This window comes from Schistosoma haematobium, chromosome 1, assembly GCF_000699445.3.
Source record: "Schistosoma haematobium chromosome 1, whole genome shotgun sequence".
Taxonomy (NCBI): domain Eukaryota; kingdom Metazoa; phylum Platyhelminthes; class Trematoda; order Strigeidida; family Schistosomatidae; genus Schistosoma; species Schistosoma haematobium.
The window spans coordinates 12,540,693-12,555,766 of record NC_067196.1 but is presented as its reverse complement, the minus strand read 5'-3'; the positions used below and the strand labels follow the sequence as shown (position 1 = coordinate 12,555,766).

At 39.3% G+C, this 15,074-nt stretch overlaps 1 protein-coding gene across 1 annotated transcript; it reads left to right on the top strand.

Moving 5' to 3' along the window:
* The first annotated feature begins 3,015 nt into the window (after positions 1-3,015).
* On the top strand, positions 3,016-6,665 carry TY3BI_9 (Transposon Ty3-I Gag-Pol polyprotein). The gene has a single exon (XM_051210339.1). It carries the CDS (start codon positions 3,116-3,118, stop codon positions 5,990-5,992), a length of 2,877 nt encoding a protein of 958 aa, XP_051073159.1. The 5' UTR covers positions 3,016-3,115; the 3' UTR covers positions 5,993-6,665.
* The last annotated feature ends 8,409 nt before the right edge of the window (positions 6,666-15,074 follow it).

Here is a 15,074-nt window from a genome sequence, read left to right as displayed (position 1 = left end):
TTCCTTTCTGTAGTAGCCTTATGAAAGCAATCACGAAACATGGCTATACAGTGATTTCCGACCAGTCTGTCTCTGTCCCTCATGTTCTTCGTTCATAGTTATTCACAAGTGAGACAACCGATTCCCATTTCTTTTGTTTTAAGTCTCATAATCTCGAAGCCTGTTCGAATGGGTCTTGATTTCAGCTGGTTATCAGCACCCATCAGTACGAAATGACTGGAGAGTGGTATCCATCAATTTAAATATAGTGGAGATTACTTCTGTCAGCCGTACCACTCACTCTATTACTTCTGGGTTGAACGCGGAGCTTGTTGAGCCAAGATATCTTTAAGTTTTAGGTTACCATTTGGTGAACTCCCACACTTGAACATAGCAGACTCCCTTTTTAAAGCTGGTCGATTCTGAGAGGGAATTTTGAGCTTCTTATTTACATCTCCCTGCAATATCCTTTTGTTTTTGTTCTAAAGATTAAGAGGAAGATCCGAGCGGTTTTTCGTTTATTAATATTTATTAATATATATATCAGAAGCCTTTGCATGTTTCTCGGAGTTTTGACATGTTACGCAAAACGTCTATGTTTGTAGTGTCTATACTGAAAGATACGAGTTTATTGAAAGAAACTAACACCACTAATTTTATTTCAGTACTGAGCTAAAATGAGATATAAATTTGCGTTCTCTAATTTTTTAATAATCGTTGTTTCGCAATTCACTCGTCACCTTTGGAGGAGGGTGAACCAGTCCGTCCACGATTTTGGACTTTTGCCGACAGTATAAAGGGAGTTAAACGGTTTTAGGAATCATACATTTATGCGTGTTTAAACATAATAATAATAGTTTATCCTCAAATAACAGTTTGTTACATTAAGCATCCCAGTTTACAGGCAATATCAAATTGTTACAAATGATACAATATCCACTGTAGTAAATTACTCAGCTGGGTTAATAATTTATAAGATATGAATGTAGATGGTTTTAGTCAGTATCACAGTTGGCGCGCTTTATGAAAGTTGCGTCGCGACGTGCAACTGATGGTCAAGGATAAATCCAATGAACGTGGAAGCTTCTAGAGATCGCAACCTTATATCCCTTTGGAATATCTGGGGCTTTAAGGACGGTGCAGGATGAAGTCACCCATTCCATATCTCAAGGGGGCTGAAAAAGGGAACAAGTAAAAGAAAGGGTGAGAGGCAGAGCAGCCAATGTTCATGAAAGAAAATTTATCGTACCGCTACTCAGTCTAATTTTCTTTTATTAGAGTACTTTCTTAGCAAGAGCATTCTAATAGGCTAAAAAAAATAAATACTATTTACATCAGTGTTCATAAGGAATTTAATCCATCGTTCCAAAAGTTAGGGATTTAACAAGGGGAAAGTAAATAAATGATGTTACAGAATCTCTATATAAGGAATATTTATACACATCTAAGTAAGTACAACAAAGATTTTATACCAATTATCACCAGAGGTTTTATGCATTCGAAAGCTAACATATTGTCTGCAACAGTGAATTCTTATTTTAATCACACTGTAGCGGTAAATAAATCCCCAAAATAAATGGCATTAAGTTTTCGACATTGGATGCTGACCATATGTTTTAGTGGACTCATCTAGCTGAAGGAGCTCGGTCAGGCATCCGCACCAGATCACGTGTGGTAACGCCGTGCTCAACATCAACCGCAATCGCTAGCCAGATTAGATCAGAGAATTCCGATATATTGGTCATCGCCAAATATACTCTTCCGGTCTCCTCGACTCTGTCTTTTGATTTCTCTGGGTGGGAACGAAATATATTAGAAGGTGTTACTGGTAGAAGCGTTGTCAAACACTGAATACCTGTGACATCATCATTGGTGAACCCGACGTGATCTGGTACACCTAATTGCAACTGTGAGTCTGTTCCTTTTTGGGATTTTTATATATCATTGCCTTATTTTTTACTTTTTTTAAACATTGTGATTTTTTTTCGTGTTTTTACTTGGATATATATATATTTTCCCCTCGTTCATTATCGTACTTCATACTTCATCATGACTGAACAGACACCTAAAGTACTCAAGCTTAAGACTTTGTCCCCACCCTCGTTTCAACTGATGCCTTTCTGGCCCGACAACATCGAAGCCTGGTTTTGCTACGCAGAAGCCGACTTCTCCGAGCACGGCGTGATCGACACACGTGCACAATTCCTCGCAGTAGTCAAGGCACTACCGCGCGAATTCAACAGGTACGTAACACCTAGTATGTTTACTAGTGATGTTTCCGATCCTTACGAAATCTTAAAACGCTCGATTCTTAAACGAGGAGATCTAACCGATCGACAAAGGTTAGATCAACTCTTCAATAACATCGACCTGCAACACGGTTCTGCGACAGACATGTTGCAACGGATGAGAGAGGTTATAGGCCTAAGAACTTTCGACGAAGGTCTATTCAAACAACTCTTCTTGTCAAAACTTCCCCAACAGGTGCAAGCAGTTCTGGTCTCGTTCCAGAACAACGGCTTAGACGAGCTAGCTGCATCTGCCGACCGCATTCTAGAAATTACGAAACCTTCTACTACCGAGGTATTTTCAGTCAAAGAAAGGCCTCACACGACTCAGAATGATATAACCGACTTATGTCACACACTCACGCGTTATCTTAGTCTTCGTACCGACCGTAAGAGATCGCGCACACCACCTAGAAGCATTTCTCGTAAGCGATCTGTCTCTAGACCACGAGAGACAGATAACCCCGACTGGTGCTGGTATCATAACCAGTATGGAAAGCTTACAGAAATTGCAGAAAACCCTGCAATTTTCCCAACACGAAACCGACTGATTCGAAAAACAATTCGGGAAACTTCCAAGCCGGCACGCGTTAACGGCAACCGTAGCCGGCGAACAAAGCCGTCTGTTATTCGTCACAGATGTGACAACGAGAGTTCGCTACCTCGTCGACACTGGCGCAGAAGTTAGCGTTCTCCCAGCAAATCCTAACGACCGACTACACGAATCGACCCTAAACTTACAGGCGGCAAACGGAAAACCGATCGCTACGTATGGCAAAAGGTACGTTTACCTTAACGTGGGTTTACGCAAACCCATCCACTGGATTTTCGTTATTGCAGATGTCTCTATGCCAATCATTGGTATGGATCTTCTACAACACCATAATCTGATCATCGACACGCGCAAACGGAGGCTAGTAGACGGGAACACTAATTTGTCCGTTTGCGTAACTTCTTTTACTGGTTGTAGAGTATCCCCAGTCACAGTTAAACATATGATAGACCCACTCTATCAACCACTACTCGATAAGTACCCTGGGATACAACAAACTCAACCGAAACTACCGTGTGTAACCAGCAACGTTACACATCACATCACGACTACAGGACCACCTGTATTCTCTAAAGCACGACGACTAGCTCCTGAAAAGCTAAGGTTAGCGAAAAACGAATTCGATCACATGATGGACTTAGGAATCATACGACCGTCAAGTAGCCCATATGCATCTCCGTTGCACATGGTCCCTAAAAAGGACAGCAACGATTGGCGTCCAACTGGTGACTATCGGCGATTGAACGCGAAAACCATTCCCGATCGTTACCCGTTGCCTCACATTCACGATTTGACAGCTACCTTGAAAGGTACAACTGTCTTTTCGAAAATCGACTTGGTTAAAGCGTATAACCAAATCCCTATGGCTACTGACGACATACCGAAAACAGCTATCATAACTCCTTTCGGACTCTATGAATTTTTGCGAATGCCTTTCGATCTAAAAAACGCTGCTCAAACATTCCAAAGATTCATAGACGACGTTTTTCGAGGTCTCAACTTCGTACACGCGTATGTTGATGACTGTCTAATCGCAAGTCCGGACAGAGAAACACATCTCAAGCATCCGGATCTTGTTTTCGAACGACTTCAAAAACATGGCATTACTGTAAACGTTCAGAAATGCCAATTCGGAACCGACTCGTTAGACTTTCTGGGACACACTATCGATGCTCAAGGCATTCGACCTCTTAGGACCAAAGTGGCGGCCATTCTGGATTACCCAGAACCGACCACCGTCAAGCAATTACGCACGTTCAACGGCCTCGTAAGTTTCTATAGACGTTTCATACCCAAATGCGCATTACTTATGAAACCTCTGACCGACCAACTTCGTGGAAATGCGAAATCCATTAATTTGGACGACACCGCACGAAAAGCATTCTCCACAGTTAAGGAACTGATCGCTAAAGCAACAATGCTCGCACATCAGGACACCCGAGCACCCATTAGCATCGCAGTAGACGCATCCGACTCAGCAATCGGAGGAGTCTTACAACAATGGGTTAACAACTCCTGGCAAACCTTGGCATTTTTCTCTAGAAGGTTGCTAGACACCGAATCGAGGTACAGCACATTCGGTAGGGAACTCCTAGCTATGTATTGTGCTGTACGGCATTTCCAACACTATATCGAAGGTCGTGAATTCACTCTTTTCACGGACCATAAACCGCTCACTTTCTCGTTAAGCTCTCCTTCTGACAAGTACTCTCCTCGTGAGTCTCGACAACTGGACTACATTTCGCAGTTTACTTCAGATATTCAACACATCTCTGGAGCAAACAATGTAGTTGCAGACGCTTTATCTCGTATAACTTCCTTGAACAGTTTCCAAGGAATCGACCTTCTTAAACTCGCCGAGCTTCAAAAAGAAGACAGTGATCTTCAGCACGAGTTATCGTCCACAACACTTAAACTACGCATCAAACAGATGGGAACAGGTAAAGAAACCTTACTTTGTGACACATCTACAGGTAGGGATCTCCCAATCGTGCCGAAACATTATCGACGCAATGTCTTCAACACATTGCACAAACTTTCGCATCCAGGTGTTCGTGCAACCATCAAGCTTATAGCAGAAAGGTTTTGCTGGCCTGGAATGAATAAAGACGTGAGGGAGTGGGCGCGCTCCTGTGTAAGCTGCCAAAAATCTAAGGTTATCAGACACAATAAATGTCCCTTAGGCTCATTTAAAACTCCCGATGCTCGTTTCGACCATGTTCATCTGGATTTGGTAGGACCCTTACCAGATTCAAATGGATACTCTTATCTCTTAACCTGCGTAGACCGTCTCACTCGATGGCCAGAAGCAGTACCTATCAAGGACATCACTGCTGAAACAGTGGCTCGCACCTTCGTCGAACGATGGGTAGCAAACTTCGGCTGCCCTTCAACCATCACTACAGACCGCGGACGCCAGTTTGAATCTGATCTTTTCCGTCGTCTGACCACACTTTTAGGAATCACTCGCTTCCGAACGACCGCCTACCATCCACAAGCAAACGGGTTGGTAGAACGTTTTCACCGACAACTGAAAGCTTCGCTATCAGCAGCAAACGTTTCACAGTGGACCGACGCTCTTCCACTAGTCTTACTAGGTATCCGCAATGCAGTGAAAGCTGACATTGGATACACTGCGTCTCAACTCGTTTATGGAACGACACTTCGACTTCCAGGAGAATTCGTGGATCCTTCATCCTCTTCAATGAACATGGATCTAACCTCCTACACGAACAGGCTTACAAACGCAATGCGTTCAGTTAAACCTGCTTTCACTCGACCTCAATCAACTGATGTTTTCGTTCAACCTGGCTTACGATATAGTACACACGTTTTCATTCGTCGAGACTCGCATCGACGACCATTCGAATCAGCATACGAAGGACCCTTCAAAGTTCTTCAACGTGAATCTAAGTACTATATAGTCGATAAGAACGGAACAAACGATAGCATCAGCATCGATCGCTTAAAAGCAGCGTATTTAGAAGGAAATCCTATCCACGTCGATTTTCCTTCGGTACAATCGAACGACACGACTCCGACACTTACAATACCTCATCCGACAACCAACACACACGATGATACTTCGACAGTATCCGAAAATAAACTTAAAACAACGAGTTCTGGAAGAAGGGTGAGATTTCCAGAACATTTAAACGACTATTGCACGTAAGGCACTTCTCGACATTTTATATTATTTTTTAAAAAAAAACAATTTTAATATGCTTATATATTTTTATTTCTATTTAAAAAAAACAAAAGAAAAAAAACAATTTTTTTAATGCTATTACGTGTTCATGAGTTTATTTTCCATTTTTTCCGCCGACATTGTGTTTTTACGCACATACGAGTGTATTTCGACATGCACTTACATTTTCTTTTTCTTTTCCAGGACGGCTGGAAAAGAACGATGACGTTTATGAGGATCCGAAATTTTCATTGTACATTTCCTTTTTTTACTATGTTGTACCTCCGTCCCATATAGTAAGGAAAGACGACCAGACGCTGCTAAATTTAGTAAGCTATCAGAAGAGTGTTTACCAACGACAAACTCGTTGGGTTTAAACTTCTGGCTGGCCACGTCTTAGGGTCGTCACTGCCCCACTAGGGGGGGAGTGATCTGTAGCGGTAAATAAATCCCCAAAATAAATGGCATTAAGTTTTCGACATTGGATGCTGACCATATGTTTTAGTGGACTCATCTAGCTGAAGGCGCTCGGTCAGGCATCCGCACCAGATCACGTGTGGTAACGCTGTGCTCAAGATCAACCTCATTCGCTAGCCAGATTAGATCAGAGAATTCCGATATATTGGTCATCGCCAAATATACTCTTCCGGTCTCCTCGACTCTGTCTTTTGATTTCTCTGGGTGGGAACGAAATATATTAGAAGGTGTTACTGGTAGAAGCGTTGTCAAACACTGAATACCTGTGACATCATCAACACGTTCTTAACTACCTGGCTAGTAAACACTTATGAAGTTTCGCGTGTCCACAGCGACAACAAATTTCCTCCGTCGTAGAGTAGGCATCTTACCACGACCAACTCCTTTGAACAACACATAATAATAATATATTTCTGCATGTGCAGGTACACACCGTTTTTACAGGCATGATCTATAAATTACAACATTTGTTGGTTCACAAAATGTTTCCCAACTTATTAAGTTTATAGTTGTTATAAAGTGAAATCGTAGAGCGCTTGCTGTAAACTATGACCTTGAGAGGACGCGTACGTCAAGTTTGTTCCAAACGTCAGAAGTTTCATAGTTGTGCTCTCAGAGCAAGATTCTGAAGAAGAAAAAAAGTGAAACAGAAGAGTAGCAAGGCACTTGAATATTAACGCCAAACGTTGCTTAACATTGTGTAGTAGAACGGACAGAGGTATAATAAATTAGAATAAATTCATATTATGTCTTGTTAAAGTGAAATGAAGTCCTGGGTCCGAAACAGAGGTCTAGCGTGGCATATCAGTGGGCAATTGTTCTGATGTTTGTTCGAGTGATTTATTAGTTTACACTGATTCACTGCTGATGGCAGTACTATCCAAATAATTTGGAACTTTATGTTTCCTTGATTGAATATCGGAATAATATTTTCAAAAACGTCAGTACTAAGTGATCTAGATATAAATTACATGCAGAAGAAGAATATTATATGAGAACCAAGTTTGGAAGACCTATCTGATTATTGTCTCCAGTTTGCAATGTTTACTATTCGAAATTTAGATTGACGATGCCACGGGTATTCGGAGTTTTACAACGCTTTAATCAGTTACACCTTCTAATATGAAGTGTTCCCACCAAGTGAAATCAAAAGACAGAAGCGAGGAGGTTCGAAGACATATTTGATAGGCTATCAATATATCGAGGATTGTCTGATCTAACCTGGGTAGCGATTGCAGGGGTCGTTGATCATGGCGTTCCCACCCGTGATCTGGTGCAGATGCATGACCTAGCGCCTTCAGCTTAGTGAGTCAATTGAAGCTAATGTAGTCAGCATCTAATGTCGAAAGCTTACAGGTTTATTTATTTTGGGAGATTTATTTACCGCCATAAGATTATTTGTCCCTGTTTTGAACTGAATTTATTGACTCAGTGTGTGACTATTGGGTCAAATAATAATTAATGTACTATTGTCACAAGGAGTTGTGAGTTTAGGCTCATATCTCTCATATAGCAGATTATAAATTCATAATAATCGCTACCGTAAAGGAATTTATGCCTCCTACAGAATCACCTTGACTGAAAACAACATCATATTTACATGCCCAGTCAGAATATAATTTTGAGTATACTAAAAATACAACTTAAACTTACGTTAGTTTTATTTTGGTCATCTATTCAAGTGCATCGAAGAGGTCATTTACATTAATTCACAAAACGTCATAAACACAGATTTCCAATCAATGTGATATCACAAAATATGCTTAATGCTCGACTAATGCTAAATCACGAAGTCCAAGCTTTTTATTGATACCTATGTACCTCTCATATTAATGCTGTGATTCTACGATTATACGTCTTTTGTGTGCTAGTGTATATGTTTGTACACTTATTATTTCATCAAATGCCATCAGGCATTTACCACTTTGAGTTATATTAGCATTTGTAATGAGTAATATTTAGAGTTGTCACGTTTAACTTTCTTCACATTTCCTTCCATCTTGATATTTGTCTTAGTAAATCAATACCTGGAAAAATTCAATTAAGTTTAATCCCTATTCGGCTTTTCATAACTGTCATTTCCTGAATGAGGTTAGCCTACTTATAATATACATGATCGAAAAGAGAATTCATCTCCTTAGTTTATAATAATCTTTCATGGTAAAGTTGGAGTGCAAAGATCACGAGTGTTGAGTCCGAATCCAAATAAAACATAATCTCTCAAAACCCCGCGAGGACAAAGCACTATTCCCAATTCATAGCATCGACAAACTGACTCATTTCAGATTTGTAAATCAGATGAAGACAGCCAAATTATCGCACCTGACTTGCAACTGCATCAAGTCCCACCTCTCCAGGAGTCTCGCCGTTAAATGCGACTGAATCCGTGCTCATAGTGTTGTATTTTATGATCGTGCTTCTTCTCCCGTAAATGTTGAGATATACTGCTCTGGAAGCCCATACCACGTTGGCTGCCTTGACCTGCATTTGTTGCTATGCTCAGTATCGAAAAGATTGGCCGTCAGCAAAGTGCAAATAGTCTGACTGCACCCGAGCTGTTCATCATATTCTGCGCTGCCCATGGAATGTCGAGGTCTCCCAATCCAACCGATGACCATAAGAAAGAGGAATGGTGACAGTAAGTAGTCTTCTCTGACGCCGGTATTCACACTGTATGCATCTGTGAGAGTCCTCCACTGAACAACTTCGGGGTGTAGTTTGTCGTGGGAATTCGGTGACGGTCTTAGGTGCGCCATATTGCGGAGAAAGGTTCCATAATGTTCCTCTTATGAAGAAAGAGGATGCACTGTGATGTGTCCCATTCTATTGACTGTTCAACTATGATCTACTGTTTGGAGATGTCATTAGCGCATGATAGATCCCCATGGAATCCAACCAGTTGGTTTAGACGTTAAAGAGGTCTATAAATACTGTCTTGATCTACGTTGGGTTTAGTGAGGCTATTCTATTCAAAAGCTCTTCGAAGTTTTTTATACATCTGTTCCTCCGCTATTGAATCTCAGTGGTTGACTGTCATTGTTTGTTTCTGACTGGGCATTCTGGTTCACCACAATGCCTGCTACCTCCATTGTATCATATAGTTGTCCCACGTCTCATTCTCCTGAAGCTTTTTCCGCTTATGTTGCCAGGTCTTCTACATATTTACGCTTATCACCTATGATACTTATAATCAATCTAGTATCTGCTCCTGTGTACTGGACGTGTTTAAATTTTTCTGCTATCGTTTGACTGCTGTTGATTCATGTCTTCATGTTCTTCCTTTCCTGAATCGTGATTTTCACTCTTTTCTGGTTCTAATTGTGGCCCAGAACCCGCTGATGTGTTGAAACCGATGATTTTGTAGTTGCTCTGCTATTGTCTGCCATAAAGAATTCCTCTTCCCTGAGTAGATCTTGTAAGGGTTGGGATCTGTTACTGAGAGCTATCTTGAATTTGTTGAGTTCGTTGTTATCTCGAAGGAAGGCTGTATTAAACTTTCTCTAGTTGTACAATGTTTCGGTAAGTTCAATTTCATATTGGCCACCAGCAGGTGGAGATCTGAATATATTTCCACATCTTTCTTTGTCCTCGAATCTTCAAGGGACATCCCTTACCTTTTATTATTCGAAATCTGATAACTCCGGTTCTCTGTAGTGTGATCCAGTGAAATCCATGTGGCTTCATGTATGTGATTCTGATAGAAAATGGTGTCCTCTTTCACTACTTTCTTCAAAGCACAGAGGTTCTCAAGTCGTTCGCCATTTTCGTTCCTTTCTCTCAGCCCGTGTCGTATCATGAAGCTGACCTTTTCCGTTCAGACTGAGTTCAACGGGCTACAGTTGTTCTCGTCACCACCAACCTGTACTTTGCTAGTTCTATATGTATCATTACCAAGGTTTGATTTGATAATTTCGAATAAATTGAGCACTGGGTTGATTGTTACAAATATATTATTTTTATTTCTAGTTCTATAGATATTTGGCCAGTTCTTCACGTCTCCTGTAAATTTTATGTACCCACACCAATTCTTGCTCTGATTGTCAGAAGAGACATCTACCTAGTGATTTCTGAAGGCTCTTGGCCTTCGACACGAAGCGTCATAGCTTCACTAAACAAAGACTCTTCGACTTCAGGGAAGGAGTTAGCGTTCTTACTAAAGTGATTTTCCGCGGTATAGGGTTGCTTACTCTATATACAACTCTTCTCCTTTGTTCAGATTTGGGACAGGAAAAATCTAGGGAGGGCTCTATGTGGAGTTAAACGATTTATGATACACCTGTTTCGAAGGTTGCACAAGCACCGCCATTTCCCGCTAAACATGCAATTCGATTTTTAATGAGAAAACTACAATCGTATGTGCGTATACACAAGCAAACTACACATGCATATCGTTGGTCCTCCATGAAATTGAAAACATTTGTATCGATTTCTGCATGTACATGCGACATTTTTTAATTTATAGCAAGAACGTTAGTTATCTAAGTGTAGAGCCCAACCATTTCAGTAAAATATTCTCTTGGTTCACTTGTCAGTCGAAAAGTATTAAAGACTTCCTGTCGTGAGCTACAGCCCGAAAATATAATAGTATGATATTAAGGACATACGTGGTCTTGAACTCTAGTTGTAATGTCTCCAAAATGACAGAAAACTATTGATTGGCTCCTGTATGACTAACTGCTACTAACCTGCCTGTCGTTGCTCCCACTCTCATACTTTCCACATCGTTTAGCGTCGTTTTTCTTTAATTCTGGGTCTTCATATGATCTATTGAATACTGCGATAACGAACACTGAAGAACTGGCATCGAACTTTCTTTTTCTTCAGATGGCAATAGGTCATAAACCATCGGTAAATCATGATACGGACAATTGTGGATCGTTTCACAAGAAAGTAATGAATATCCTACTGAATAAAAAAACACGAAATATTTAGCATATTTTTAGGAAAAAATGAACTTAAAATGGTGCGATCTAAGTATTCCAAAACGAGAAATTCGTATTGGCTTACACATTTCAGATACATAACGACGCCTGTGAATCAAATCGCTAAAGAACTTTGAAACGAATGAGAGTGAGATATGACCCTAACCTACCTTGTCATTCCTCGAGATTGGCTCACGTTACAATGTATCCACACACTATGTATCTCTGTTCTCTTTATGATTAAATAAACAATTTATGGGATAAGGTTCTTTTTATCTCATACACAGCCAAAGAAGCAGCACTAAGTGGCCACTGCAAAAGGACATAAATGACTGTGGATTTGGGGTATGATAGGTAGTCACACTATCTCTCTTTGGCTCAAGTAGACCTACCGTATCCAGTTAAAGTACTGAAACTCATTTGAAAGAGGTAGTTAGACATGTTTTATCTATCTTCGACCACTATTATTATTATTATTATCATTCACAAACATCTTATGGATACATAAGTGTTGTGAAGAAACCATTTCGGGTTTCTTCAAAAAAATGCAATAATACACAATTTTCAATAATGTCAACATTCTACTTGCATTAAAAAAATTTTTTGAGCAATAATAGTAGAATATTAATAATAATAAATCGAGTGTGTGTAATTGACAATATTGAATCGAGTCTAAAGGAGGAAATGCAGAAAATAAGGGAATAGAAATAAAGGAGACGTGAAATACGCAAACATTCTAATAGGCGTGCTTACGAACACAGAACAAGAATAAACGTCTGTGTGTATCGTTAAATTAGTAACAAATAATAATTAAGAAAAAATAACTTATAATTGCAGTGAGATATGACGCTAGAATAAATGTTTGTGTAGTTATAGTTTAGAGTGATGCTATGAAAGTTACAATTAAATGAAAAGGGTAATAAAATATCAATATGTATGAGTCATATATGCATAGTGAAGATAAAACGGGTCTGAGAATTTAATTTAAGTGTAACACAAGTTATTGTCTTAATTACAAACTTCGTAATCTTAAGAATATTTATTTAGAGGGAAAGAACGGAGTGAAAAGAAGTGAACACCTAGTGAAAAGTTTTGATCCATGATAAGAATAATAATTGCGTAATGAGTATCAACCTCAGAAGGAAACCAACAATTTAGAAAAATAAAATAAAAATCCTTCAATGCACTTGGATGAATACATTTAGATTTATGTAATAGTATACAGAGTGAAACCAAATATTAGTATAAATATTTGTGCAATAATAATTAAGATTGATGCTATGAAAGTCAAAATTGATTTTAAAGGACAATCTGGAGTTAAATATGTTTAGAAGGATAAGAAGATACAAAAAGAATATCTAATGTGTCAGGGAACTAATAATGATATTAATAACGGAAATAATGATAAACACGAACATAAGCAGATATCATATATTAAGATAAGTAGAAATAAAATAAAATAGATGTGGAAAGATTTGAAGGTTTTATTTTGCTTTTCAAGCAATTAAATGGATGACGGACCTTGTTTGTATAAATCATTGTTGAATACATTGATATTCAATAGGTGACATAATCCACTTTCGGAAAGAAAATCGTCAAGGAGACTTTTGAACCGGGTTGTAGTTTCACTGCAACGGAGGTTCACTGGGAGTCTGTTCCACATGGTTGAGTAGCGAATAAGGAAAAAATTCTGACGTAAGTTTGTGTAGGTTCTTGGAATCGCTAGAATATTCTCCTTATTGCGTAGATTGTGGGATGATATCATAAGGCATGAAGGGGTGGATACCGGAGAGTAGGAAATACCGTTAATAAGCCGGTAGATAAAGACAAGATTTAATTTGATACGTCTGATCCAAAGAGGTTCTAAGTTGAGTTGTTGACATCTTTGGTGATAGTCTTTGTTATCGGAATACCGCAGAACAACTTTGGTGAACTTTCTTCGAACACCTTCAATTCTAATCAGGTCATTATGTCTACAATTACTGTAAACTAAAATACTATATTCAAGAATGGGTAAGACACATTTTCTGTGTAATAACAGTCTCGATTCGATATTATTGAAGTTTATCATCATCAATCCGATCAGCTTTCTAGCTTTGGATACTTGAGATATGATGTGTTCAGAAAAGTTCAGACTGTTGCTATATCTTAAACCCAGGTCACAAACAGTGTTAAGAGGTGTGAGTGTATGTGTCTGTACAGTCAGATTTAGGTTAAGACAGCGACCAATGTGAATAAATCCACTTTTGTCAACGTTAAGTGGCAAATTCCACGAAATAGTCCATTCGTACAACTTGTTTATTTCCTCTTGGATTACCGCCAAAATATAGCTTTCTTTCGTGAGAGAAGAGAATGAATAAACTACTTTCAGGTCATCAGCAAAAAGAAAAGGCTTAACATACTGAAAGAGGGAACACACATCATTGATAAAAAAGAGAAAGAGTAATGGACCAACCACACTTCCTTGTATAACCCCACTGGTTACATTCACAGGTTGAGAGTAGCAAGATCCAAAGCGAACGATTTGGCTACGTTCTTCTAAAAAAGATTTGAGCCAAGATAAAAGGGGATTCTGTATGCCAAATGAAGAGAGTTTTAAAAGAAGAAGTTTGTGTAAGACACTGTCGAAAGCCTTACTAAAATTGAAGTAAAGAATTATCACTGACTGACCAACATCTCTTTTCTCGGTAATTTGATCAAGAAACTCCAGGTGCGATGTGAAACATGAGCGTTTAGTTATAAACCCGTGTTGGGATGGGCTGATCAGACTAGCCGGAAGTAAAAATGATAATAGCGGTTTGTGGATGATTTTTTCCATGGTTCTTGAGAGCACGGATGTCAAATTAATTAGCTTATAGTTAATAATATCACCACGTGGTCTTGTTTTTAATCTAGGGGTGATAAGGGATGTTTTCCATACAGATGGATAGGTCCCATATTCCATAGATAGATTGAAAAGTTTCAAACAAAATAGTGGAAATTCTTTACTTCCATATTTCACAAATGATGTAGGTATCCCGTCAGGTCCACCATCATAAGACTTTTTCAGGGCAGTTATGGCCTGCTTGATGTTGGAGGGTGTGAAATCAATTTTCGACAGATGTCTGGATGTTAGCAGTGGAAATGTAATGGTAGGGCTTTCAGTTCCAGTTTTGTAGCACTGCGAGAAGTGCTTGCTGAATTGTTCGCATATAGTATTCGGGTCGTTAACAATGCTTCCGTTAACTATGAAGAATTTTGTCGTGCCAAGGGAATTTGACTTTACACGGGATTTAAAAAGCCGAAGTATTGATAATTCTGGGCTTTTACTACAAAGAGCTTTATTTTCTATATTCACTATATTCACTATCTAGCTTGACGCACGATGGCCGGTGTAGGGAAAGTTAGACATAGGCAAGGGATGACCAAAAATGCATCAACAGTCTATGGAGTTGCTGACTGCTGGACTGAGCCATGTTAGCAGACTCAGGCATATTTGGGGTCTGTGCTGTCATCGTAACCAGCTGTCGCGGATTGTCGTAAAATGACTCAGTATCGGTAATATTCGCATGAATGAATTCAGTCTTTCTTTTTTTAAGATCTTAAAATTTTTGTTCTTCTAGTCCATATTTTCTTCTAGAACCATCTATTTGGCATTTATTTTTTCTTTTAATACTAATTCTGTTGAT